The 27,578-nt window shown below is 39.0% G+C and overlaps 1 protein-coding gene across 4 annotated transcripts; it reads left to right on the plus strand.

The window, feature by feature from the left end:
* The first annotated feature begins 3,639 nt into the window (after window positions 1–3,639).
* MKI67 (marker of proliferation Ki-67) lies at window positions 3,640–27,330 on the plus strand. Of its 4 annotated transcripts, none has more exons than XM_054072075.1 (16): window positions 3,640–3,759; window positions 6,249–6,362; window positions 7,858–7,939; window positions 8,020–8,135; window positions 8,638–8,707; window positions 9,622–9,685; window positions 11,253–12,758; window positions 13,095–13,333; window positions 14,071–14,491; window positions 16,511–16,626; window positions 16,838–17,009; window positions 17,092–17,226; window positions 18,213–19,426; window positions 20,564–20,633; window positions 21,174–24,434; window positions 25,970–27,330. In XM_054072075.1, the coding sequence occupies exons 2-16, from the start codon at window positions 6,271–6,273 to the stop codon at window positions 26,119–26,121; spliced, it is 7,710 nt and encodes a 2,569-aa protein (XP_053928050.1). In that variant the 5' UTR covers window positions 3,640–3,759; window positions 6,249–6,270; the 3' UTR covers window positions 26,122–27,330. The 4 variants fall into 4 exon arrangements, with proteins under 4 accessions (XP_053928050.1, XP_053928048.1, XP_053928051.1 ...); XM_054072073.1 differs by lacking the exon at window positions 3,640–3,759 and adding an exon at window positions 3,841–3,937; XM_054072076.1 differs by lacking the exon at window positions 3,640–3,759 and adding an exon at window positions 3,841–3,937 and having other exon boundaries at window positions 9,625–9,685.
* Window positions 27,331–27,578: the final 248 nt, after the last annotated feature.

Below are 27,578 nucleotides of genomic sequence, written 5' to 3' on the forward strand. Positions count from 1 at the left end.
TTCCTCAAGTTTTTGTACCCAGATTAGAGGGGTTCACTGTTCCAGATACATTTATGGGTGAGCAGTACACTTACATATTATTTGACCAGTTCTGTAACTTTGTAGCTGACAACTCTTATACAGACACAGGAAAAAAAAAAAACAACCCACGCTCAGTCCCGGATACAGACTACAAAGCACTGATTTACATTTAAAAATTATGTATTTTAACTTGATATTGAGCGGTTTGCTTTCCTGTCATCTTTCATGGCTTTGAAGGCTGTATGTGAAAACAGCCTATTAGAAAGCTTGTTTTCAGGATGAGCTTTGGTAAAAGACAAAAGTTTTTGTTTCAAAATATTAGTGTTTCACATCAGATAGGGAAATTTGATCTTTTGCAGTTTCTGCCCCTTAGTAATGTTTTGTTGTGTTCTTTCACCATTTAAAAGAAAGCAGAAAATATTATTTCAGAGTACTTATTAAATGTGTATTTAAAATTCCGAAGCTTTTGAAGAGTTTTACTGGTATAAACGGTTTGTTTTAGATACATTGTTCAGCTGTAAATACACGTAAAGACCCCCTAGGAAGGATCTGACCTTAATATCTGTTAATGGCAATGATACCCAGTGTTAGAATTCTGATTTTGTTTGAATGTTTTACATCTAAATATAAGATTGTCCACTAGCAAAAAGCTATCGTGACAAGCAGAAGGTGTGAGAAGGTCATGACTTAATATGCTGATCTAAATTAAGCCCTCCTCCAAGCTTATAAAATGGACTTCAGAGTAATTTAATTCAAAGGAAAAGAAGAACTTTTAAAAAGCTGCTTACATCTAACTGTATCACATCTAAAGTCATCATACCATGTAAAATAGTATGTGAGGCAAACTAGATAATTAAATAAAATAGTTGTAATATCAAAAGGAGTTCTGCTTTATGAAAGGTCTAAATAGTAAAATTTTATCCTCTGAAGCCCAGAAGACTGGATGACCTTGTAAAAGGCTTTCCTCCCTTTGTATCTCTTTCCTCCACTCATGCGCAGGACTTTAACTTGGAAGTAAGGTCATCAGATTCCATGTCTCAATAATGCATATATATTGTAAAAATAAAAACATACCAGGCATCACTCAACAACCTGTCTATTTTCCCTAGTCATCCAGAGTGGGCAGGGAGGACCATAAAGTGTGTTGTCAGGGTATAAAGAAAGGAGTTGAGCAAGTCCGTCTTTGCTGTAAATAGTTATGGTGGAGATAAGGTTTGCTTTTTGAAGGAGTCTGGTGACTGAAATGTCTTAGCTCTGTGTATCTTTGAAATATGGTGTGTATCAAAAATATCATTCAAATTGGAACCCAGAGTGCTTCATCAGGATGTTTTTCCTGTGGTCATTTCCAAAGATAACAGCCAAGTTTCACTGTTACTTACCAGTTTATGTTTGATGGCTAGAAAACAGAGGGTGAAAATACAAGAAACTCAAACTTATTATGTATGTTACCCAGGTATATTTTAAATATACTCCTATATAAGAGTAAATTGTTCTACCCCTTTTTTTTTTTTTTCAAATGATTCAGAATTTCTACAGTAATTTCTGCTTACTTCTCCAGCAACACAGGTTAATTTGGCTTATATTTTTTTGGAACTACAGCCTGTAAATAATGTTTCAGACAGTCTTAGCTAACTGACGCCAGAGGAACAGTCTTGCTCCCTGTCCTCTCCAGTACTGTCCTGCCAGGGAGGGGAAGAGTGTTGTTACCTGAAACTTCATCTGCTGTCTGGCAAATCTCTGTCTCCTGTCTCCTTGTTTTTAAAGTACTTTCCAGTACTGTTTCATGGAGGTGAAACCAGCACATTCTTATCTCTTTTCTAGAAGTCCCAAAGTTTTCATTACGCCCTAGGACATCAAAAAAAAAAAAAAAAAAAAAAAAAGAAAGAAAAGAGAGAGAGAGAGCCAAGAGGGAGCTTGCATTCCAAAACTTAGTGTTATGCATCACATAGAGGAGGTCCTGGAGAATAAGGTGAGGTGGTTGGGGCCTATAAATTGCAATTTCAGACCACTGGTACAAATGTTCAAACTACAGAAAGCACTGAATGTAGTGATGGAAAGTGCATTTTAAAAAGATATCTTGTGTATTCTGGAGACAGTTATGTATGGTTGAAAGCCTTTCCAATCTGAAAAACGTTCCTGATCTGAGATTATATAAGCTTGGGTGGGGCCTTGGACAGCCTGACGCAGTGGGATGTCCCTGCCCATGGCAGGGGGGTTGGAACTAGATGATCATTAAGGTCCCTTCCAACCCAAACTATTCCATGATTCTATGATTCTGTATTCAAAGGTACCTTCCTCTTCTTGGCCATTTTCAAATCATGGCTTCTTCTCACTTCTAATACCCAAAGATATCTCATTGATGAGATAAATTTTTAGATTTATACAAGCATGATAGCAATATGAAAAATATAAGCCTGATCAAGGATGAGGAGGGCAACAATATTGAATGTGTCTAGGAATAGCTCTTTGTACCCTTGTGTGACTTTGTACCCTTGTGGTTTGGTTTGTGTCCTTTTTTTTTTTTTTGCTTCTGCCTTCAAATACACAGAAGCACAAATAGTATTTCTCTTGATTCCTGATTATCTTACACATTCTCAAATTTGAGTCTTGGCAATGAATTCTTGCTGTCACCAAAATCAGGGAAAGAAACTTCTTAACATGAAGCAGAGGTCTTAAGAAGCAGGCATTCTTTTTAATAAGGTACCAGATATATGTGGGGATCGATCCTCCTACTGTATATACTGGCAACTACAAGTAGCAGGTTATTCTGCCCCTGGACTCGGCACTGGTGAGACCACACCTAGAATCCTGTGCTCAGTTCTGGGCCCCTCACCACAAGAAGGACGTTGAGGCTCTGGAGCGTGTCCAGAGAAGAGCAACGAAGCTGGTGAGGGGCTGGAGAACAAGTCTGACGAGGGGCGGCTGAGGTACCTGAGGGTGTTTAGCCTGGAGAAGAGGAGGCTGAGGGGAGTTATTGCTCTCTACAACTTCCTGAAAGGAGGTTGTGGAGAGGAGGGAGCTGGGCTCTTCTCCCAAGTGACAGGGGACAGGACAAGGGGGAATGGCCTCAAGCTCCACCAGGGGAGGGTCAGACTGGATATCAGAAAAAAAGTTTCACAGAAAGGGTCATTGGGCCCTGTCAGAGGCTGCCCAGGGAGGGGGTAGAGTCGCCATCCCTGGAGGTGTTTAAAAGACGGGTAGACGAGGTGCTCAGGGACGTGGTTTAGTGGCAGATAGGAACGGTTGGACACGATGATCCAAGAGGTCTTTTCCAACTGAGTGATTCTATGACGATCTGCCTTTCCACCCCCTCCCTCTTTCCACCCCCTCCCTCTGCCCCTGCACCCCCTGCCTCCCCGCCCAGCCCCGGTCCGAGCCCCAGCCCGCCGGAAGGGGTGCGGGCAGAGTTAAGGGCAGGGCCGGGCGGGTTTTCACGCGGAGCGCCCCGAGGCGCGAACGGCTCCCGTTTCAAATCAAACGGTCCCTGTGTTCCCTATTGGCTCCGCCGCGAGGCCACGTGACCGCCCCTTCCACCAACCGCGAGTCGGCGCGCGCCTTTTCGAAAGAAAACCTGTCGCGGTGCTTCTTACGCCGCGGCTTTTTTTTCTCCTTCCGCCAACCCGCCATCAGTCAAGCCGAAAAGAGTTCGACCGCCGAGAAGCCCCTGTCCTATGGCCCGAGCTCGGTGCTTCCCGTCAACCAGGTGACGGCGGGCGGACGTACCGTGTCTGTCAGCAGGTGAGGGCGGGGGGGAGGCAGGCAGTACCGGAGCTGCCTGCGCCTCAGCCGTGCTCCGTTGGGGTGCGGCGGAGGGATCCGTTCGGCGGGAGGGGGGGTGCGGCGTCCCGCGGCGCGCAGGAAGGCTCAGTCGGCGCCGCGCGCTGACAGGAGGGGCAGGGCCGGCCCCGCGCTGCAGGTAGGAGGCGGCCGGGGGGCGGCGAGGCTTCGGGGGGGAGCGGGGAACCGGGCCCGGGGACGCGGCTGGGAGGAGCCGGGGGCGAGCGGCTCTGATACGAGAAGTGGTTACTGTTGCCAAGAGCGCAGTGTTTTGGTTCGACTTAAGTAGAGTGGAGGTACCCCACAGCAATTGTGGCGTTTTTGAAAATTAGGCTATTCCTCTGATAGCGTCTGTCTGCCCCATCTCTGGAGGTGTTCGAGGCTGGTTGGGGCCTTGGGCAGCCTGAATAGAATAGAATCAACAGGTTGGAAAAGACCTCTTGGATCATAGAGTCCAACCGTTCCTATCTGCCACTAAACCACGTCCTTGAGTACCTCGTCTACCCGTCTTTTAAATATCTCCAGGGATGGGGACTCTACCCCCTCCCTCGGCAGCCTCTGCTAGTGCCCCATGACCCTTTCTGTGCAGATTTTTTTCTTGATATCTAATCTGAGCCTCCCTTGGTGCAGCTTGAGGCCATTCCCACTCGTCCTATCTCCCATCACTTGGGTGAAGAGCCCAGCTCCCTCCTGTCTATAACCTCCTCACAGGTAGCTGTAGAGAGCGATAAGGTGTCCCCTCAGGCTAAGCAACCCCAGCTCCCTCACCCGCTCCTGGTAAGGCTTGTTCTCCAGCCCCTAGTGGGATCTAGTGGGAGGTGTCCCTGCCCATCGCAGAGGGGTGGAACTGGATGGGCTTTAAGGTCCTTTCGAACCCAAACTTCTATGATTCTATGTTTTCTTTCAAACAAGTCCTTTTTCACACACTGCGTTCTTTGGTGATGATAACGTCTGATCTGTGCGGAACAGTTGTGTCTTCTGTGATCACTTGTGTTTGCAGTGTTTCCCCATTTCAAATGCAAGGTCAGGCAGAGCTGACTCCAAAGCTCCAAATTAGCGAGTCATTTAACTGTTGGGAAGTTTATAACAACATTAAGATTAGTCCTTGGAAAGCAATAGAATACGCATAAAATTTCTGGGAAAATTTATACACGTGTACGTAAGTGCATATATTCTGTCCTCAGCTCTTGTCTGGCTGCACATGATCGGTGGAGAGCACTCCCTCGTGTTGCCCAGGCCTGGTAAAGGATGCTTGCTTTTCAAAACTCCCAAACGAGTAGAGAGTTGATTGGCCGGTACTTTTGGCGTTATCACCCGTTGATGGGCGTCTGCTTTCCGGCGGCCGCCCGTATCCTGCCCGAGGGAGCCTGCCGGGCTCGTAACTGCGGGGTAAACTCGCGGTTTTCCCTTGTAGGAGTTGGTGGAAGCCCTAAACAGGGTACTTCGTGTTAGGAAAACTGAAGCCTGCCGTTTCCTGTAGCGTGCAAAGTACAGGCTTTTCATAAGGCTGCTGTCAGGTTTGTCCGAGGGTGCGTTTTGTTTATCTCGACAAGTATTTTATCGTATCAAACTCAGCAAAAAAAGTGAAGAAGCGTCACTGAACTACCTGGGGTCCCTTGTATTTAGCTTGCTGATTTCAAGCCTGTAATATGTGATAGTGCATTTTGTGTATAGCTTTTTTTGAGGCTTGTACTCCGTGGCACAATCATGTTTATATGTGAAAAGAATAGCGTATCTGGTTGTGCAAACACTGTGTTTGGGGCTTTTTTGTAAGTTAAGCGTCGTTCCTTCTGCTTTCCTTGTACGTGCAGGCACAGACGCACTTGCCACCCTCTCAGTTTTATCGGCAGCCTCTCAGGAGATCCTAGCAGCCGCTGAACTTTCAGCCTCCTGTTCGGCTGTCTTCCTGCGAGTGCTCCTTCGCGGCAATGCCACCGTTGTCTCCTTTTTCAGGTGGATACAACTATAGTTAATTGATACCTGTTTCCTTTAAAATCAAGTCTAAGATTTTCCATTTAGATAAGAGAATGTGTAATATTTAGACTTAGGCAAGGAGGACTGACTGCTGAGGTGAAAAAACTTAAGTTGATTATGGGAAGAAATACCATATGTGTTGCCCCTGCCAAAGCTCTGATGCCAAAGCAAATCCCAATTACATGTGTAAAAGTGGGACAACTGAGTTTACATGAACATGTGATGACTGCCCTATAAGCGTCAGTTTCTCCAAATACTTCCTGCCTTCAAGTTCCCGTGTAGGATTGCAGTGCCTGCTCGGGGTAAATAGTTCCCAGTTTTCTACACTAGCATGCACGTGTAAACATCACTGAGAATCTTTTGCTGTGCACTGGAAAAGGTCTCTTGAACAGAAATAAAAAAAGTAATGACATTTATTTTCTTTCATAAATATGTAAAGCATTATTTGGGTGAATTATTTTGATCTTCTTTCATAGGTAAGATTCTTTACACTTGAAGATGCCGCTCTATGGGAATATTATTGTAATTAAACGGAATGGGACTGATGGAATTACTTTTCCACTCACTGCAAGTTGTTGTCTGTTTGGAAGGTGAGAATTAGTTGAGTACTTGTATACGTCAAAATAGTATTAGTGATATTTTTCCTGGAGATTGTATCTTTTAATACTTAAGAAAAAATAAATGCTTGTTTATTTGTAAATGGTGTTCAAGGGAGGTGATACTGAACTAAGGTAAATTGTAACACTAAGAAGTTGAACTTAATTTTTGTTAGTGCTTCTCGTCAGTTTCTTGCCGGAACTACTTTTTCCCTTCTTTTTTTAAGTTTCTGGCCAAAGTAATAAAAAGTAATACACAGTTGACAAGCAAGTGATAACGTTCTTTTATTCAGAGGCAGTTTCCAGATAATTGACTAGTGTAGAGAAGCGAGGTACATTGCTTGGTGTAGAACCATCCATTATTGGTGCTTTTCTCAATCTTTTTTTTATTCTCTAAAACCTCAGTTGTGGAATACATCAACCAATATATTAAAAATTACTAAGAACTTATATCTTCTCCTCCAGTCTTGAAACTCATTGTAACTTACATGAGTTATAGTGGGTTTTGAGCTTGAGCCAGCTATTTTAAGTTAAAAGTTAAAATCAATATACCTGAATGGTGTGTGTGAAGACTCGACTAGATGATCTTAATGTAAATAGGCTTCAAAGAAAATGTTTTTATGTCTCTTAATCTTGGTCTGTTCAGCAGTTTACTGACTGATAGCTATCTTAAATAACTGTAGTTACTCAGTTCAGAACCAAATTCCATAGTGAAAGTATGGAAAGCACTTGACTGTCAACAGTACGGTTCTTTGGCTTCAGCAGAGCTGCCCAGACAGTTGGTAATTAACGCTGCAAACATTAATTTCTGCTAGCTGCGTCAGTGAGAGGTGTCAGGTACTTCTATGAGCCGTGCCTCTGGTATGACAGGTGATACGTTTGCTGCCTAAGATCTACAGCATGTCAAAACCATCAGATTAGCTTAACAAAAAACAGAAATAAAGAAATGGTATACACTTAGGGAAAACAGCTTTCACTTACTAACAACTTTTAAGAAGGTAGAAGTGGCTACCCAGGTGAGACCAAAGGTCCATCTACCTAATATGGATCGCTTTCTGAAACAGAGTAACAAATGCCTAAGAGCAAGCTTTAACACCAGGTGCTGGGGTTTTCTAAAAATATTCCATGAGTCTTTGAGAACTTGCAAGTTGGGAAACAAGTTAATCTCAAACCACTAGGTATCTGTTGTAGAAACATCTCTTTCAGCTTGTTGTGAAATCTGGGTTTTTTGGGATCTGCGTGTTTTGCATATCTTTTCTAATTTGGGTTCTCTGATGTTGTAGAAGTGTGAGCTCCTGTTTTTTTGTTTTTGTTTTTTTTTGCTACAGTTGAAAGACTTAGTTCATTTTTACTGTTCCCAAATTTAAGAAAGCATTCCCCTGCTGTACAATTATTAGCTGAAAAGTTGAGAAATCATCTAATTCTATAGCAGTCAGATTTTTATGTCTTCGGTGTTTTTTTGAAACTTGCATTGTATTTTCATCCACAGGAGAACAGAATGTGACATTCGCATCCAGTTGCCTCAGGTCTCGAAAGAACATTGTAAAATTGAAGTAAACGAAAACAAGGAGGTAAGCTATACATTTTTTGAGATGTATGCATTGCATTGTTGCATCTCATCAGGCTACTGAAATGTTTGTTTTATTTTTAGGCAATATTGACTAACTTAAGTACAGTAAATCCTACGCAGCTGAATGGTAGTTGTTTTCAGGAACCTGTACCTCTGAAGCATGGAGATGTGTTAACTATTATTGATCGTTCTTTCAGGTAAGTGCTGGTAACAAACTGTTGATGCCTCAGTTCTAAAATGTGTTCTGCAAGTAAATGATGCAGAGAGATTTGTGAATGAAGGCTCTTACTCCTGGTGAAAGATACAGAAAATGGATGTAGATAAGTGGGAAAAATTAAAATGTCCTTTTACCATCTTCAGAAGCTGAAGTTAATCTAGTTTATTTCATATTTCTTTACAATATCAGATAGACTTTCTTCAGAAGGCAGGATTGCTAAAAGATGTTTTTTATCACTTTTATATTACGTTAAGCTAAGCCAATAAAGATAGAATTGTCTAGAGAGATCGCTTCGATTTTTCAAGAATAGTCGTTTTTAGGGGAAAAATTAGAAGTATTTTGATGTAGTTCAAGCCTTTAAAAATTATGTGCATGTATTTTTGGGAGTGGACAATTAGGCCATGTATCTTAATAATGGGAATTTTAGTCATCAGGTATTTGACAAAAAGTTTTTTTTCTAACTTTTTAAATATTTCTTCCAGATTTGAATATCCTCTCCAGTCAACTCCAAGAAAAAGGCGTTCTAGAACTCCAAAAGAAGATGCACCACAGGTAATTTTTGTTATAGGCTTAATTTTTACAAGTGCATTGGTATTAGTAGTGATATCACATTCCACTTCCTTGTTCTGTTTTCTCATTAAAAATAATTTTTCAGCCATAGATTGCCTTTCTGCTTGAAAATATGAATAATCTCTTTCAGATAAATACCTTTTTTAAAGTTAATAATGTATTAATTTTAGACTTGATGGTATCTGCTAATAGATACTTAGTAATCTATGATGCACCTAATACAGGTAAGCTATTAAACATTAATCCTTAGCTTTTTTGGGAGGGAGGATGGGATCCAAGAAATGCAGAGTATGAGCATTGGTTGCCTTTGTAATAGGAAGGCTTGCCCTAGAGATTTAACTTTCTTTTTATTTTTTTTCAAAAATGGTCCGTTGTTCTTTGTTCTATGTGCTAGTGTGCTAGTGTATTGTTGGAATTTCCAAGTATCAAACTAAACCTATCTTTTAATAACTTATTTTCTCTTAGCTCCTTTTTTTGTTCTCAACAGTTTTATCCCTTAAAGGGATAGTGTTAGTTTGTGAGTACTGTGGTTACTGAAAGACTTTATTTTTTTAGTGTTATAGTTCTCTTATTTAAATAAGAAAACTTCCACTATCTCTGGTAAGAAGACGAGACTCAAATGTGCTTGTGTATATTCTTATGATACAGCTTTTTAGAGCCAGTAATTTCAATGATAAAACAAGACTTAAACCCGTGGCTATACGGGGCCTCAAATGTGAATTGGTCAACAGTCTTAAATTTTGAAATATTCTAGGATATCATTTGAATACTTTTAAGCCTGCTTAGTAAACAATGTTTATACTTTTATAAATTTAGTATTTTTCAATGTGCAGTCAAAAGCTAAACTTGTTGCTCAGCTGTAATATTGCACAAATTTCCACGTTCTTCATGTTCAGCAGGTGGCAGAAGAGGAATTATTGCAGAAACGAACTTCAGGATCTAAAAGTCTTCGTGCTTCAGGTTGGTACTTGTTTTACAGGGGGGTTATTTTCCTCTTCCCCTTCAACTGCATTTAAGTTTTCCCTCTTAGCCTAAGAGGAAACAGAAGGTTGAAAAGAGCAAGAGACTCTTTTTTTAGGACTTTTCAGTCTTGAGTGCAATACACCTGGCTGTGTCAGTGTGCTATCTCATCATACTTGGATGGTGTGATTTATCAAAGCTAAATCCTGCTAGAAAAAACCAGCTTAATTACATCCTGACAAATGGGCAGTAACAGTCAGCCTGGAACTGGCAAAATCCATATATGTTACTCCAAGTCATTTGTGAAAATTCAGCGTGTGAAGAAGGGAATACAGCACACCAGTTTTGCAAATGTGATGTAAACATCAGTTGAAACAGATATGTGAAACAATTACCTATTACAGTTTACTTTTCAGAAGCATCAAATAAGTATAACATGGTAAATGGACCTTTGTGATTAAAATTTAGCTTGCAGTTCTCTGCTGGCCTAGAATACTGCTATATCCCTTTTGAGCAAACATTGCATTATCTTGTGTATTCTTTGCTAATAAGGAATTGAAATGGAGACATATAGGCACGGTTAGTTTTGCTGATTGAAGTAATAATTTACAATAGCTGTTCCATGTAGACCAGGTAAAAATCTTATAGTTACTGAGTCTTGGGTAGTTGTGGACCAGGGGTTGGCTAAATAGCAGGACTTCACCTTCCTATCCTTAAGTAATGCTACTTTCATGGGGAGACTGAAGTTTTTTTCTCCTTTCTCAGAAGGTGACTGATTGGCTTTTCCTTGTGTTTCTGTCTTTACCTTTATCATTACATCGCAATTAAATCAACATGTATCAGCATTTGTTTTGGCAGGCATTTATGCTGATCTAAGTAGCATTGAGAGACAGACCTTGTAGATGTATAGATGTATGTGAGGTATCAGTTTCCTGCAGCTTAAAAAGATGCCTCTTATCAGGTGAACTCTGTTAGCTTGCATATACCCTTTGCTCATGGAAAAAGCTGTTAAGCATGCTACCTCAAGCTTCCTAGGATGCAGCTTATAGATCAAAATGGAATGGCAGCAAACATGCAGTCTAATTTGGGGAGTGAAAGCTCTGCTTTATTGTCTGGCTTTATCCTGAAGAAGCATTGCCACAGCTTAAGCAATGTAGCATCTGTGTAAACACAGAACAAAAACCAGTTTGAATTGTGGTAAAGTGATGTAAACGGGTGTTTAATTCTGTGCTTGTAGATTTGTCTTACGATGGCCATGAAAGAGTCATAGGAGCCATAGATTCTGAAGAAAAACGAAAGTGTGAAATACCAAGTGCCTTACCTGAGGACAAATGCTAGATTACAACTTCAAATCTCTGTTAAACATTTCAATACTAATGTTTCTGTTATGAGACGAATTGTTAGCAGAGCTTTATTTTCAGTACCGTATGCTGGACCCTGGTTTACCATCTTGGGAGAGGAAAGGCAGAAATTTTTATCTGTGTTTATGGAACTCATATTTGTAGTTTTGCGATTTTTAAGTAACTACACTTTTATTACTTTTTACTTTGTTTTATTTACTTCGTAGATAATGCTGATGGTGGAGAAAAAAATGCCGATGAAAATAAACAAAGTACAGAGGAAAATATTTCCAAAGCTTTACCCATCAAATCTCAAACACCCAAATCTTCAAACAGAATACGTCAATCTTTTAAAAAGCAGAATGAAATCTCTCCCTTTAGTAAACTCTATGAAAAACTGAAACATGAGATTAAAGCGAAAAAACATCTGCATGAGGGAAATGCAGCACAACAAGCTGCAAAAGAGGATGGTAACACTGTTCTGCTAGAACCAAGCGCTCTGATTTCATCATCAGGTTGTGTTTATGATCTCGGAAGCCTGACTAAAGAAAGAGAAATGTGTGGAAGTGAAAATATCGAAGACTGTAGAATAAAAACAACACAAGAAGTAATCAGTTCAGAATTTAACCATATCTCAGTAGGAAGTGCTACCAGGAAGAGTTTGACCAGAAGTCCTCGAACACGTGTTTCAAAGGAGGTATCAAGAGATACTGGGAAAAGTAGCTTGCAAGATCATATGGAACTAAGTACAGCAGACAAATCTAAAAGTACTGAAGTTGCAGCCAGACCCAGTAAGAATAATGATGGAAATGCAGTGTTTTCACTGAAGCAGTGCCCTATAGAATCCTTGGACTATGCAGAGAGATTGAAAATATACAGCTCTGCAGTATTATTGGATAAACCGGAGCAAACAACTGACACGAATGTTTCTGAAGTAGATAAAAATGTTCTGTCTACACCAACGCCCAGAAGGAAGAGTCCTCGGTCTCTTTTCATATCGCCTGCCAAAGAAACTAGTGGAATGAATCTTGTAAACACTGATACTCCAATAATTCAACGACGTGCATCATGGAAACGTAAGTCTTTTTCAGAAATTTTGGCAGAAACTCAAAGGGAAGATTCAGTGTGCAGAAATGACGGCCTCAAACAACTGCCTTTGACAGAAAATAAATGTTTAAAACAAAGACAAAATAGTAAAGAACATACACCAGAAACACCTGTAAAAGAAGAAATGCCCAAAGAAATTTGTGATCAGGAAAACTTTATTAACACAAAAGGAGGACGTTCTGAAACTCCTGTCTCTCTTTTCTTTGGGGACAACAGTCCCCGAAGAAATAGCAGGCGAAGTAAAACAGTGTCAAACACAAGCGTCCATTCAGAGACACCAATTTCAGAAGAGTTAACATCAGAGCTGGCATCTCCTGATAGTCAGATATCTAAGTCTGGAAGAAAAAGGGGTAGGCCAAGGACATCTGGGCTGCTACCTGAAAAAGCATTGGACTCGAATGTTGTTCAAGAACATCATGATAAGACTACAGGCAGAAAGGACAGTGGAACTAAAGAATTGCGGACTGCAAGTGGGGATCACCAGAAACTAGATTCAGAAGATACCGGTGTTGTAAGGTCTCGTAGATTGTCAAAGAGAAGATCTTCTGGAAGTGCTACTGTGCTGCAAGATAATGAGGCTGTCTCAGAAATTAATATTTCTGGCCTATTGGTTGGAGAGGAATCGGGTAAATATGTTTAATGCCCCGCCTTGATTTTTTATTGAGAAGTTCTTTTAGCATTCTTATGAGAATTTTTCCACTTGCAGAAAATCTAGACCTCATTTCTGACGTATTACTTCTAAAATATTTATCGTGTAGTTACAGTTGACCATAAAAACATACAATAATATGTATGAAAGTTTACTCCACAACTGAGTCAATTTCTCCTTAAGAGAAATCTTAAGGATTTCCTTCTGATATGTTTCCTACTTTGAAAATAGTAGTTATCTGTGTAGTTCATGCTGGTTAAAATGTTAGCTTGGTTTCTAGTTATACAGAAATATTTTCGATTGCTATTCTCAGGCAACTCAAGAAGGGTATCTCAGAAGAGGAAAAGCGGTGACTTGTTACTTCAGCCTTCAGGAAAAAGAAAGAGAGTGTCTTTTGGTGGTCATCTAAGTCCAGAACTTTTTGATAAAAGTTTGCCTCCCAACTCACCCCTTAAAAAAGGTGCAATTCCTGCGAGACTGAGCTTACCGTTTGGAAACTCTCCTCGTGCAGTTCTGAAAAAAGCTCAGGGACTGAAGCCCTTTGCAGTCCAGGTAAACACTACAATTAATCTAGTTGCTAAGACAATGTGAACAGAATTTATAAATTAAATGACTTCTAAAAATTAATTAAAGATTAGTAGTAAACCTTGTTAGATATATGTTGTGAAGTGGAAATTTTAATTGCAAATTAAAATGGTATTTGGAATTAGCAAATTTTAATCAGCATTTTTTTAATTTCTCCATTGTAGGAAAGGGCTTATCTTACCATTTATATCTACCTGGTTTTATACAGGGATTGGTTTTTTTCTTCACCTTGCGTGCTATTGCTCATTCTCATGCATATGTGGGAGTATATTTCTCTGTGTTTGTGCGTAGCAGCAGTGTCTACAAGCTACAGTTTACCATAAATGACAGAAAACAGAACAGTAGTTTGTGGGCAGACTGTGTAAACTACTGCCACTTGGTTTGGCTAGAAGTTTGAAAGCATGTGCTGTTGATTTAAACCAGTTAAAATATGTCTAGTGTACTTGATATGAACAAAACTTTGGAATAAAGTGGAATAGTAAATTCAGTTAATTTATTCAGTTGAATTTGCATTTGTCTTTTGAGAGTATTTTGAACTTAGAACTTGTTACAAGTTTGTTTTCAAAGACTAACACTTAAGGCTTGTTAAATGATCTGATGATATTTTATACTATTGTATTTACTTCTCAAAGATATTGATGAGCATTTGTAGTTCAGCCAAGTGCAGAAACATCTTTGTGGTGGTTTTTGTTTTTTCATACCAGGAGGTTTCTGAACATTTGCAGAAAGAAAAAGTATCACCAAAACATCTGCCAACCCAGAAGTCGCCAACTGCCTCCCCTGTCTCTGGGAAGGCAACGCCTGGGTTTGCTTTAGGCTCTCCAGCACCTTACAGAAAAGGACGTTTCTCTATTTCTTGCGTCACGACACAATTACCAATTGCAGAAGAGAAGGATGCTGTTGCGGAAGACATGAACACAAGGGAGAAAAATGATACCCCAGTGAAAACACCTCAGTCTTCTCACAGTAACCAAGATGATAAAACCTTTGTAAAGGCTACACCTGACAAATTAACAAGAAGTGCACAACCTGCTTTGAAGGTCACTTCCACGAAGAGGAGAAGTGGGGCTGTAGCAGTTCTCAAAGCAAAAAGAAGAAGTGGTGCCTCCAGTGCCAATTTACTAGGTTTGTTTGAGCAGTTAATTTTTAGTATTAATGCTGTAAAATACAGGAACAAGACTGAAGAAAGCCTTTCATTATGCAGGGGCCACCAAATGACTGACATATCTTCTGATGGCTATTGCAGTTGTTGGAAACAATGGGGATTTGTGAAGCGTCATATTCTCTCGTATTCATAAAACAAATTACTAAAGTATATATATTACTGAAGCAGTATTTAGAAAACAAATCTTAATCTTCAGACGTAGGAAAATAGTAGAGTTAAGGTTCTCTTTGCAAGGTTAGTTGCAATAGTAATCCTTCAAGTGGTACTGAGTTAAATTAAATTTTATTGATTGCATCAATTTTGAATTTTATACACAGCTGACAACTTTTGTCACAACCTTAGAGTGCACTTAGCTGTTGACAGTGGTGTATAACAGAGGTTATATAAAAAATGGGATGATAACTGGGTGTTAATTCGATTATTTTGAATATTTGGATTGTAATGTTAAATACTGGTTTGAAATAGTTTTGGCAGCACTGGAAACTGATACAGGGAAGCCTTATCAGTTCATGAAATATTTCTCTTTGAAGAAACTTAGAGATAAGGTGTCTTTGTCTTCTGTTTTCATAAATGTAGATCAATTTAACTCTTTCAAAGCTGAATTCAAAGCTTCCCACCAACTATTCACCCAGGAATTTTTATTACTCTTTACAATCTCTGTTTTTGTAGTCAAAATTTAAAATCTTAAACAACATACTGTGGACAGTGTCCCCATGGTGGTCTCATCGGTATTACTACATAATGAGATAAAATCGTAGGCCTTCACAATACTTCCTGGTTAATTCAGGTGTAAGTGCTATTAGTTTTTTAGTAAAATAAGGGGGGATTTTTTTCAGTGCCTTTGGTTGCTCCATTCATTATAATAGCACTTCACAAATATTAAAGACACAATTATTTTTCACCACCTCTCTGTAATGTGTGAGTGGTTTTTAATATCGGTACATCCATTTCTTTTGTAATGGGAAAAGAACGCCACAGTTCTTAAAAAAATGTTTAGAGGTCTACTTTATATCCAAAATAAAACTTTCCCCGGTGACTTTTCAGATAATTTCCTGCATGTTTAGCATTTTTTCTATGTATTTTGAACACCTTAGCAATAACAACTTTTCAAAGTTGCTGTTATTTGCAGACTTTCCCCAACTTGCACAGCAGTTCTGGCAATAGACTACTATTATGCTTTTTTCAGGAGCAGCATTCCCTTTTTATCTCTACTTAAAAAAAAAAAAAAAGTGTGTTTTGTTTTTTTTTTTTTATTCCTGTTTTCTTATAGCCTATTTCTGAAGTAAGCTAGGCAGATGTCCTACCACCTTACAGCTTCATTTTTATTACACAACTGTAACTGATTCCTTGGCTGTGTACAGAATGATGCTGTGATAAAGATAACCTTGCTTTGGGAATTTTCAAAGTATGTTATAAGGAGAAGGAGATACTAGAAAAATTATGGCGAGTGTGTGTAGACTTTAATGCTGTAAGCAGTATAAATAAATAATTTTCTGACTATGAAATTCCTTAGGAACATGGTGAAAGAAATGCTGGGCATGTTTCACTTAGAAGCCATTTCTCTGATGTTATATCTCATGTCCCACCAGGGAAAAATTGAAGTATAATAATGAACAAGACTGAAAGGCTCATGGCAAATTTCTGCTAGGGAAAAAGTATTTCCTTACAAAACCAGCAAGGACAGAATTGGGTCAGCATTCAGTTCTGGGATCTAACATTTATTTGACATTGTTTAAAACTTGTTTAGCTGTGGAAAGCCATACTGGGTATTTGGACAGTTGTTAAACTTCAGCTGAAATTGGGTCCTCCAACTGAAAGCATTTCACAGAGCACGTTACTGTAGGTATTGTCAGGTGATAAAAACCCACCACTTTGCTGTGATTGGCTGCAGCAAATCCATTGGAATTATAAAGAAATAATGATGAACTTCTATTTGTGTAGCTGAGAATTGAAGTGCTTATTTCTCTTCTGCTTTCTAGTTGCAAAGTCTTGGGCAGAAGTGGTAAAATCAGGTGTTGCAAGACCCCAGTCCAAGACTGTTAAAAAAAGTGTCCGAAAAAGAAGGTCCCTGAAGAAGATAATGCAGTCATCAAAGGTATTCTTTTTTTTTCCCCCCCACGTTTACTTTTTTTTTCTGCCTAACCACAGAACAGCTTGTAGGTATTTTGCTACAGAAGCTGGAAGCATATGATGCTAAATGGGTGTTAAGATCTGTGTCACAGCTTATAAGAAATGTAGATTTTTATATAAAAGGAATCTCTGTTTACTAACACTTTCTTTTCAACTCTCTTGTTTCTCCTCTGCAGACTCCAGAAAGAAAAATAAAAGGTCATTTTAGTACAGGTCATGCAGAGTCACCTGCTACAATAGTTGTAGGTAGAGCTTATGCCACCACAGTCAGAACGGCTGGACAGGTCCCTAAAGTGGTGAAAAATCCTCTCTTGAAGCTGGACATGAACATGGATGAAAGCTTCACAGGTAAGCTTTTAAAGTCTATTGCTCAGTCTGCCAATTGCTTATTTCTTTTGTTAATGTTCATTTCTCTGAACACAATTTATAGGAATGACCGAAATGTTTCAAACCCCAGAAATCCAGAGTGGAAAAACATTACCTTTGGCCGCTGTTCAGAAGACTGATTTTACACCAACATGTACTGCAGATGATATTTCTGAATTACACACTCCTGAAGAGTCTGGTATGTTTGTTGTTTGAAAAGAAAGGCGATGTTTAGATATATTTAGGGGTATTGGTGTGTGCCACTTCACACAGTGAGTAGTTTTGGCATAGGCAGACTCAATGTGTTGAGATGAAGCATCTGCAATCCAGAAAAGGATATATATTTATATTTTATCATATATATTTATATTTTATCATATATACCCATGAAGAAGATGAGGTCACTTGGAGCTTGTTCAGCTTGGAGAAGAGAAGCCTGGGAGGTGTTCTTATTGCAGCCTCCTCAAGGGAGGCAGCAGAGGATGAGGTGCTGATCTCTCTCTGATGACCAGTGATAGGACGTGAGGGAATGGAGTGAAGCTGTGTCGGGAAGTTCAGTTTAGACATGAGGAAAAGGTTCTTCACTGAGAGGCTTATTGGTCACTGGAACACACTCCCATGGGAAGTGGTTATGACACCGAGCTTCTCAGAGTTCAAGGATTGTCTTGGACAATGCTGTTAGTTGTATGGTTTAGTTTTAGGTAGTCCTGTGAGGAGCAGGGAGTTGGGACTTTGATAATCTTTATGGGTGCCTTACAACTTGAGATATTCTATAAAATAAATTAGGCAAAAATCTTTTGTCACTTTTTTCTTGCTTGGTATTGGAAAGGTCAAATGTTTGTTCTTTAATGTGAAAATTTATGATTTATGTCTGGTACTGCTTCAAAATACAAAGGAAATTGCAATAATAAACTTGCACCACTAGAAATTTTAGGGATAACAGAAACCATTAATTCTTTTATCAGATTAAATTAGAAAAAATAATATATTTTTTGTAGTCAGTTTTATTTAATGTATGCTGTGCCTTGTAGAAGCTAATTATCAAATCAGTTGTTGAAGCACATTTTGGTTTGTACGAGGCTCAGGCTGTTTGAATCCATTTTACTTGGATATACAGCAATTAGAATGCTTGGATTTCCTGCATAATTCTTTTTCCAAATTTCATAAATCTACTACTTATTTCAGGAGAGATGGTGGTGTCACCCTTAAGTGGTTCGGAAGCTTCAGAACGGCAACAAAATACTCTAGGCATCTGTTACATTCTGAGAGACAAGTCCCTAAAGTCTATGTTTGATGCAATATCCACAAAAACTCCCCAAAAACCCGAAGATACACTAGAAGAAAATATTAGCATGGATAGTTCGTTAGTAATTCCAGAAAAACAAGCATCTCTAGTGAAATCAGTAAGTAAAAGGAGGACTCCAAAGCAGAAGTTGGAACCATTTGAGGTCATGTCAGGAATCAAGCGGATTTTAAGGACCCCAAAGCAAAGGTCAGAAGCAGTAGAGGACTTGTCAGGCATCAAGCATCTTCTGATGACACCACAGCAGAAGCCAGATCCAGCTGAGGTCCTGTCAGGCATCAAGCAGCTCATGAGAACCCCACAGCAGCAGCCAGAGCCAGCTGAGGTCCTGTCTGGCATCAAGAGGCTCATGAGAACCCCGCGGCAGAAGCCAGATCCAGCTGAGGTCTTGTCAGGCATCAAGCGGCTCATGAGAACCCCAAAGCAGAAGCTAGAGCCAGCTGAGGTTCTATCGGGCATCAAGCGGCTCATGAGAACCCCAAAGCAGAAGCCAGAGCCAGCCGAGGTCCTGTCGGGCATTAAGCAGCTTATGAGAACCCCGCGGCAGAAGCCAGAGCCAGCTGAGGTCCTGTCAGGCATCAAGCGGCTCATGAGAACCCCAAGGCAGAAGCCAGAGCCAGCTGAGGTCCTATCTGGCATCAAGGAGCTTATGAGAACCCCGCAGCGGAAGCCAGAGCCACTTGAGGTCTTGTCAGGCATTAAGCAGCTCATGAGAACCCCGCAGCAAGAGCTGGAACCTGTTACAGGTGAACTTGCCTTTGAAAGTTTGTTGAAGACTCCGGTACAAAAAGAGGAAGCTGCAAAAGATGTGGCAGATGTTGATTTAATCAAGAAAACTCCAAAGCTGAAATATCAACCAGTAGAAGACATGATTGGGATTAGTCGTATTTTCAAGACACCAAAGGAAAAAGTTAAACCCGTAGAAGAGATGTTTGGTATTAACAGACTAATGAAGACACCGAGGGAGAAGAATCAACCAGTTGATGACTTCGTGGGTCTGCAAAGGCTTATGGCAGAACCCAGGCAGAATTGTTCCAATTTGGAAGTGGACTATGTTGGAGTTATGGAAATGTTTGATACACCAGAGGAAATTAAGGTAAAATACTTTAGCTCTAAAAAGGAATTTATTTAGATGTTCAAGCCTGTAGCTGAAAGGAATTCTTAGGCCTCCTAGTATCTTGTACGTTACAGCACTTCAAATATGCAATCCCTATAACCTCTGAAGGAAAAGGTACCCTCTAGAAAAGCACCTCATGTTGATTTGAGAACAATAAAGATTTCAATCTTTTTTTTTTTTTCCTGGATAGCTTTGTCCAGGTGAATGCCTCCCCACTAGAAGGCTGAGTTGCAGCACTCTTTTCCTCTCTGGTCATTTGTTCCCCTTATGTTTTAAAGCACTCCTTAAATTGCTAACAAGCTACCATCAACTTTTTTCTCAGCCTCCCTTTTCATAAGCAAGGCATATGGTTTGGGGTTTTGTTTCTTTGTTTTGTACAGCTGCTTCATACTCCATAGATTAAATTTTAAGCTCTCTTTCTTTGCCCATCCAAGTGTTGAGCATTTGGCAAAACATATTAGCGTGATCAGCTGATTTCTCTCTCTGCCCCCAAGTATTTCATTCATTGCTTCCTGACTGGTTGCCTGTTTTAGAGAGATGGCTTGATCACTGTTCTTTTGCCTGTGTTAATATGTGTTTTCTTTGAAGGAGCCTGTCTAAATAGTTACTGAGGTTGCTCTGGGTTACCATTCTGACTATATAATTCACAGCTTCGTCACTTTTTTCATTTGTGAATCTTATTAGTGTTGATTTTTATGTTCATTCCCAGATCCATAGGTAAATTGTCGAGTGTCACTGGGCTTAGTGCTCATCGGTGTAGAGCTATGATTAAACAGTACAAACACTCAGATGATTCTGCTTCAATACTCCAAATTCCTTTTGAGCACTGTTTCAGACACTTTTCAGCCCATTTAATTAATTCTTTATGCAGTGTTTGTTATCTTTAAAAACTTCTACATTAACTCAGATGAAAAGTATTAAATTTTATATATTTGTGTGCTAATGTCAAATATATGGATGCTGCTACAAAACTAAGCTGATTTCATTTTTAAACAAAAGTATTTGACAACTTTTTTTTTAATTACTATACTTTTTTTTTTAATTACTATACATTAATTTTGTATTGCTTGGCTCCATTATTTTTTGTCCTATGATATTGATTATTTATTCCCTTAGGTCAGGTCAATAAATGTTGTGGATTCTAAGCAAGAAGATAGCGCACCTCCTTGTACTAGTCATAAATATGGTAAGTACAAATGCTTCTGCTTTAACTAAAGCAACAATGAATATACAAGGTAATACATGCTGTTATGAAGTTTAACCTAAGTTATAAGATTTCAAAAATACAGTGTGAAATGTGTATGGCTCATGGAATTTGTGCAGTTATCCCTAATGAGCACCACATGCTGGGATTCTGTTGGAGCAAAATTAACAGTGTAGTAGTTTGGAGTGGTCATGTTGGCATCTCCAAACATACCAGTGTAAAAAACCTGATGTTAAGGTCTGCACTTAAAGTTATCTTCCTTTGCAAACACTTCCAAGAACATAGCTTAAACCTGTGAATGCTACCTACTGAATAAACCAAACATCTTTGATCAGAAGCCTGTCCTTTGATCTAGGAGTTGGTTAAAATAATGATAGATTTATTTATTTTTAATTTAAAAATATTGTGTGATTTGTTTGAGGGAAAATTACTCTGTTAGGAGACTCAAAACTAGTAGATACTTTGATCAGGCATAGTAATGTATAATTTTTTTTTGTGCTCTTTTTTATGTAAAAACTTTAGGGGTAAAAGAAAACCAACCTGTGCTAGAAGATAAAGGAAATATTTCACAAGGTGAAGATTCTGAACAGAAGGAGTCAACTAGTGACCAGTCTAACCAGAGACCAGTCAGGGGCAAACGACGAAAAGCAGTACCTCCTGTTTCAGCTAAGCTGTGTGAAAAGAATTTCAATTTAAAAGAATTGCAAGGTCTGGAAAAAATGAGCACCCAAGAGGAGATTGAGGACATCAGTACTTCAACTTCAGTAACTAAAAATGAAGGAAGAGGAAGGAGAACAAGACGTTATGTAGAAGAAGAAATTGTTTCAAAGCACCTGGATCAGGAAAAAGTTGAAGCTGTTTCATTTGTGGGACCACATGGAGCTACTCAAAGACCCAGAAGAGGTAAAAGGAAAGAATTGCAGGAGTCAAAGCATCCAAGTGAGAATCATGAGTCTTGTGGCAAAGATTCTTCAATGCTACAAAAAAGCCCTGCAAATATGAAACAGACTTTGCAGGAATATGGCATCAGTGACATATTAGAAACTAAAGATGATCCAACTATGAAGACAGTAAGTGTATCTAGTAGCTTTCAAAATGAAAATTTTCAACTGAGGACAGGTTTAGAAAAAGCTGAAAACAAATCTAACGAAGGTGGTGTAGAAGACAGTGAAGAAATGTTTCAGTCACCTGGGAGGAGGTCTAGAAGAATAAAAAAGGTAGAAAACACAGAACCACTGGTTCCACCTAAAAGGGGAAGAAGGGCTAGAAATGGTCAAGTTAAACAAGATTCTTCAGAGGACCTTCATGGGACAAAGAAGCTTCGCAAAGACCCATCAGCAAACATGACACTAGGAAGTGAACAGACTTTTGACAAAGATACTGAGACTGCTACAGCTGAAGAATCTGAAAACAGAACTGAACTTGAAATAAAGATAACAGGGAAGAGAGCTAAGTCTTTAAGAAGTGCTAGAAAGCATGCAGCTGAAGGAAATGCAGATGTTTGCCGTGCAGCACTTGAAAATATAGAAAACATTCAGAATACCAGGGAAACTTCAGCTGAAACTGATAGTGAAATGCAATCATACATCAAAAATCAGATTAAAGTATCTCAGGGAGATAAAACAGAAAATGCTCAGGAAAATACAACAGAGGCATCTCAAAGATTAAAAGCAGAGTCTCCTGGAATGACAAACGAAATAGCAGTTAGTGCTCTGAACTTGGAAACAAACAGAGGTGCAATGCAAGAAACAAAAAGAACTAGAAACAGGAGAGGCAAAAAGGATTCTTTAGAGAAAAAGCCTGATGAATTTGCTGAAGATGTAAACAATGTAGAACTGGTTACTCCCAGACTGAAGTTGGAAACAGAAATGGATGAATCTTCTCTCAAAGGTTCTTTGAGCTCTGTTTGTGTCAAGAATACATACAAAGTCACAAAGGACCAGAACAACCCAGCTGGCACATCAATGCCTACTGCAAATAGTGACAGTCTTGTTCAAAGCCGTCAAAAACGGGCAAGAATTGAGCAGGGAACTGAAATCCTTCAAGAGAAGCAATCACAACAAAATGTAATGGTACATAGGAGAGGTAGAGGTAAAAAAGTTAATTTTGTACTTGAAGAAGCCAGTTCCAAAGCGGCCAGAGGAAAAAGGAGTTTACCTGGGACTGATGAAGGAACGACTCACAAAGACGGTCAACATGAGACTTGGGAAAATCCTGCTTCACAAGTAAGGAGGAGCAGAAGAAAGCAAGTTGATTCTACACCACACGTAGCTTGTTCTACCTTTATGGAAAAACAAACGCTAATTGCAGATCATGGTAAAGATGAAGCTTTTGTAATGGAGCAAGATACAGCTTCGGAAGCTACTCCCTCTTCAACAGGAGACAATCCACTGAGACGAGGGAGAAGACGAGAGGTTGGTGCAACATCACAAACATCTAGATTTCTTTCTACCAGAAAGAGGCGTGGGTTGCTAGAAGGTGATGATGAAAACATGACTGTGAGAGAAGATCAAAATCCAGCTTTGGGAAATAAAACTTTGCAGGCAAGAGCAAATGCATCAGCAAGAGGCAAAAAGAAAAAAATTGATCTAGCAGCAGAGGCAGAAAGTTCATCTTCTCTCCAGACAAAATGTGGCTTCTCTGAAACTGATGTTAAAGAGGACACTACTAATGTGGAACAAAATATGCCTTTGGAAACAGTGTCCTGTGCAAAACAGAAGCCATTAGGAAGGGGCAGACGGAAAGAAACTGCTCTAGTATCACTCAGAACTAATGACCTTTCTCTTAGAGGAAAATGTAGTTTGTCAGCAGATAATGGTAGTGAAGAAGCTCCGAAAGAAGATCAAAATGTTCCATTAGAAACTTGTGATTCATCTGTAAAAGAAAACCAACTGAGAAGAGGCAGAAGGAAAGAAACTACTCTGGCATCACACACAACTAATTGCATTTCTCTTAGAGGAAAACGTGCTTTGCCAGGAATTCATGGTAGTGAGGAGGCTCCTGAAAAAGATAAAAATATTCCATTAGAAACCTGTGATTCATCTGTAAGAGAAAATCGACTGGGAAAAGGCAGAAGGAAAGAAACTGCCCTCTTGTTAGAAGCCACGAGGTCTATTCAAGGGAAAGAGGGTTTATCAAAAGAAAGTGATCGGAAGAATAATGGAAAAGCAAAAAAGCTATGTTTGGAAAATTCGATTTCCCAGGAAAAAACTGATATTTCAGAAGGGAACTCCAAGCAAACAATCACTTCAGTGGCTGTTAGTTCCACCTCTCTTCGAGAATTGCTGGAAGATGGTAAAAATGAAACTCCTAAAGAACAGCAGAGTATCCTTTTGGGAGCAGCTTCATCTCCAAAAGATAATCCATCAATAGTGGGCAGAAAGAAAACAATTTCTTCCAAATCTGAAGAAACTACTAGTTCCACTTCTCTCAGGGCAAAACCTGTCTTGCCCCAAGGTAAAGGTCAAAAGAGGATTCTGAAAGAATATGAAGATACATCTCTAGAAAATAATTCATCCCAGGAAAACACGAGGCAATTGAGGAATAAAAGGAAAAAAGTACAATTCACGTCAGAGGCAGCTACTTCTATGTTTAAGAATGGTGACTTGCCAGAAAACATTAACACTTTGGAAACTCAAGATGTGTGTTTGACATCCAGTGGGTCTGAAAAAAATAATCAGACTGGAAAAGAGGTTAACCCTGTAAAACAGGCAACTTCCACTTCTTGCAGAAGAAAAAATCCGTTGCCAGCAGATGACTTGGCATCCAAAAAATTAAAAGCAGGTGAGAAGGATTTGCTTTCTAATTTTTAAGTGTAGCTAAGTTACTTATAGATACAGCAATAATGTGTACAAAATTCTGGCATTACTGTGGGATGCCATACTCTGTTTAAATAGAGATGGAGAGTAGGTCTGCAATATAGCAAGAAGATGTATGTAAGTAGAGTCTGTGTTGTCTTATAAAAATAAGATGTTTTCCTTAAGTAGAAGGGATTGATTTTATGGGATATGACATGTATTCTTCCTCAGTTGGGGTTCTCAAATGTCTTTGTGCTCTTCTTAATACATTCTCTCTCAAAGCATAACAATAAATTGTGGTTTAGAGCAAATACAGCAACTAAGTTACATGCAGAAGAAAGTGGTAGTGACACAACATTAATCATGTTTATAGCACCCATTTTTCATCATGTTTTCTCCACAATGCCATCTTAGCACCTCATTTTATATCTCCAGGGTTTGGAGGACCTTTACAAGTCATCAGCTGTTTTTTGAAGTTGATGCTTGAAGCTGTATTTGAGCCTAAAAAGACAGCAAAGGTTCCATGTATCTTCCATTTCCTCCTTTATTGTTTTTCTTTCCACAAGCCAGTAGTACTTTGGCTGGAGACATCTAAAATATTCCCTGGAATTTTTAGCTTGACGTGGTGTAATTTGGAAAACTACTGTGATGCAGAAAATATTATCAAATCCATGTATGGAAATGGAAATAGTAATGAATCTATACAGCTATATGTTGAGGAATTTCCTCCAAATTGTGCTAAAAACCTAATCACAATTTGACCATGCCCTTTGTTTCATTTCTCTTTGGCTTTTTCCTTTTACTACTGTACATGCGTATCCTCACGTAACACGTACATCACCTGCCATTTTTCTGTCTTGGTGTATTGAGTTTTCTTTTGTCTCCGTTTACACGCTCGCTAGTTCCCACTACTGGATGCTAATGTATTTACTTGCTGAATGATTGATCTCTTGTGATGCTTTACTATCCGATGGGATAGTTTTCTTTTCCAGGGAGGACATCTTTCCCTGCATGAATTTTAGTGACTGTTTCAATGTCTAGTGCTTGGGTTGATGCTTGTGTCTCGGAGCAGCTTAAATTCTGTGCTATCTAGATGCTTACACAGGTGTCTAGTCTTTTCTTTATGATTAAAAGCCTGACTTTCCAGCTTTATCTGGACCATAAACCAGTTACCATATATTCTTTTTTGTAGGATTTTTCTTCAGTGTTGGATATGTTTTAGTTTTACATATCAGTAGAAGAAATTTTAGCTAAAATGGTAGCTAATTGGTTTTGGTGCTCTCATTAATGTTAACCTACTTTTGGAAATAGCTGTAAATCCGCAGGGAGCTATCTTAAAGGATATTGAATGTACAGAAGTATGGAGTTTGTAACTGGTTTGTTGAATTCATAGATGTAATCTTTGGAATGTAGTCATTAGGGACATCTCCTTTAAAAACAATGTAACTGAAGACTGGGTTTTGTATAAAATTTTTTATTTGTAATACAAATTTACAGTTAATTTTTTTTGTGTACAAACAGACAATGATGAAAATACATCACTACCAAAAGAAAGAAGAAACAAAACTAAAGAAGAATTTAGTGAAGACAATGTAAGAGCTACTCGGACTGCTGGAAGGATGGGCATGAAGACAAGATCAAGCGCAAGAACAAGTGCAAGAACAAGGAACTAGTCCCAATAGTCACAGAAGCAGTTTTAAAATCAATTCAGTAATTGAAATTGCAGGTTTTCAATGTGATTTGATTTGCACTCAGATTTTGTAAAGCAATCAGTGAATTGTATTATCAAAATATATTTCTTAACTGTTTACAGATACAGCGTAGATATCTGTTTTAATAGCTTTGTCTATGTGTAGTGGTTTTTAAACTATGGGGTGCTTGTGCAAAACTTGCAAACATAAAAGTGAAACATTTTGTAGCAGTGTTTATCCCTCTTTTTCTGTTGATCGGTAAAGCAGTCAGGAAGCCATGTTACTTTACTGCCAGTTTAATTGTAAGCAATTTTCTGTTTAAATTTTCATGTGTTTTAAGTCTTATTTTGAATTAAAGTTCTGTAAATATTCTTTAAAAAAAACTATAGCTGTATTAGCAGAACTATTATGCTAAAATTTTGATATTTTTTTTTTTTAAAAAAAAATCTTAAGTTCCTTGTACTGGAAAGTGCGGATTTTGAAGTCATTAAATTTGTAAACAATCTGGAACCTGTGCACTTTGTGTTCTTACAAACAGTTAAGAATGTGTAATTACTCTTGTCCTCCTACAAGCGTATTTCAAAGATTTGGCCTTTTTAGCTACTTGGCACATTTTTGAATGTATGTCATGTATTTCCTGCACTGCAGAGCCTTCTCTTTGTAAACACGGCCACACTGCAGCACTTCAGCCGTAAGAGAGTGCTGACAGGAGAGACCAGAGTAGCGACTGCATGAAGTTGTGATGTTGCTCCTTTTCATAGGGCTGCAATTGATGTGAAGTAGCTGGTGTGGTTTGGAAACTGCTTTTAGAGATCAGTGTCTGCAGTGTATTATGGGTCAAGGCAGTGTGCATTTGTCTTCAAAGCTGGTGGCTTCCTGTTGGTACAGAAAGGGAGAAATTCATCATCAAAATCAATTGTGCAGTTTTAAGACCAGAGTTGAATGTTTACATTTTTATTGAGTCCAGAAGGAGCTACAGAGATTTCTATGGAAGGATGTTGGATACTATGTTTGGATGTTCTTGTTAGCTCTTCTTTTTGAGAATGATAATGAACTCACTTCAGGTCAGTTCTTGTTTGTGAAGTCTGTTCTCTTCAAAATCCAAAATGGTCAGATTAAGGAATGCAATGGGTGCTGTCCGGGCATTCAGAGCCCAGGCATGATATGATATGAGGAGTTAAAATTTAGTTTGTTGGTTTCTTTTTTAGTATATGGAATGTTGTGTCCATATCCATAGCTTCTAAATGCTTTGGGCATTTTATCTTGTTTTAATTCTTTTTTTTTTTCTATACTTTAATTCTAGTGTGTAGATTTTAAGTGTAAAGATGCTGTAGATCTAGTAAAATGTTATTTCTATTGCTTTCTGGATGTGTGCGCTCTACCGTATTTATATGCTTACCCCTGATAAACCTATGGTGGATGCTCTATTCCTCTTGAAA

Source organism: Cuculus canorus, chromosome 7 (genome assembly GCF_017976375.1).
Source record: "Cuculus canorus isolate bCucCan1 chromosome 7, bCucCan1.pri, whole genome shotgun sequence".
NCBI classification, from domain to species: Eukaryota; Metazoa; Chordata; class Aves; order Cuculiformes; family Cuculidae; genus Cuculus; species Cuculus canorus.

Excerpts from the sequence above, each read along its gene's own strand:
- MKI67 (XM_054072075.1), top strand. The coding sequence starts at position 6,271 with ATGCCGCTCTATGGGAATATTATTGTAATTAAACGGAATGGGACTGAT. Across the intron at positions 13,334-14,070 it reads TGAAGCCCTTTGCAGTCCAG|GAGGTTTCTGAACATTTGCA; the intron begins GTAAACACTACA and ends TTTTCATACCAG. Across the intron at positions 24,435-25,969 it reads ATCCAAAAAATTAAAAGCAG|ACAATGATGAAAATACATCA; the intron begins GTGAGAAGGATT and ends GTGTACAAACAG.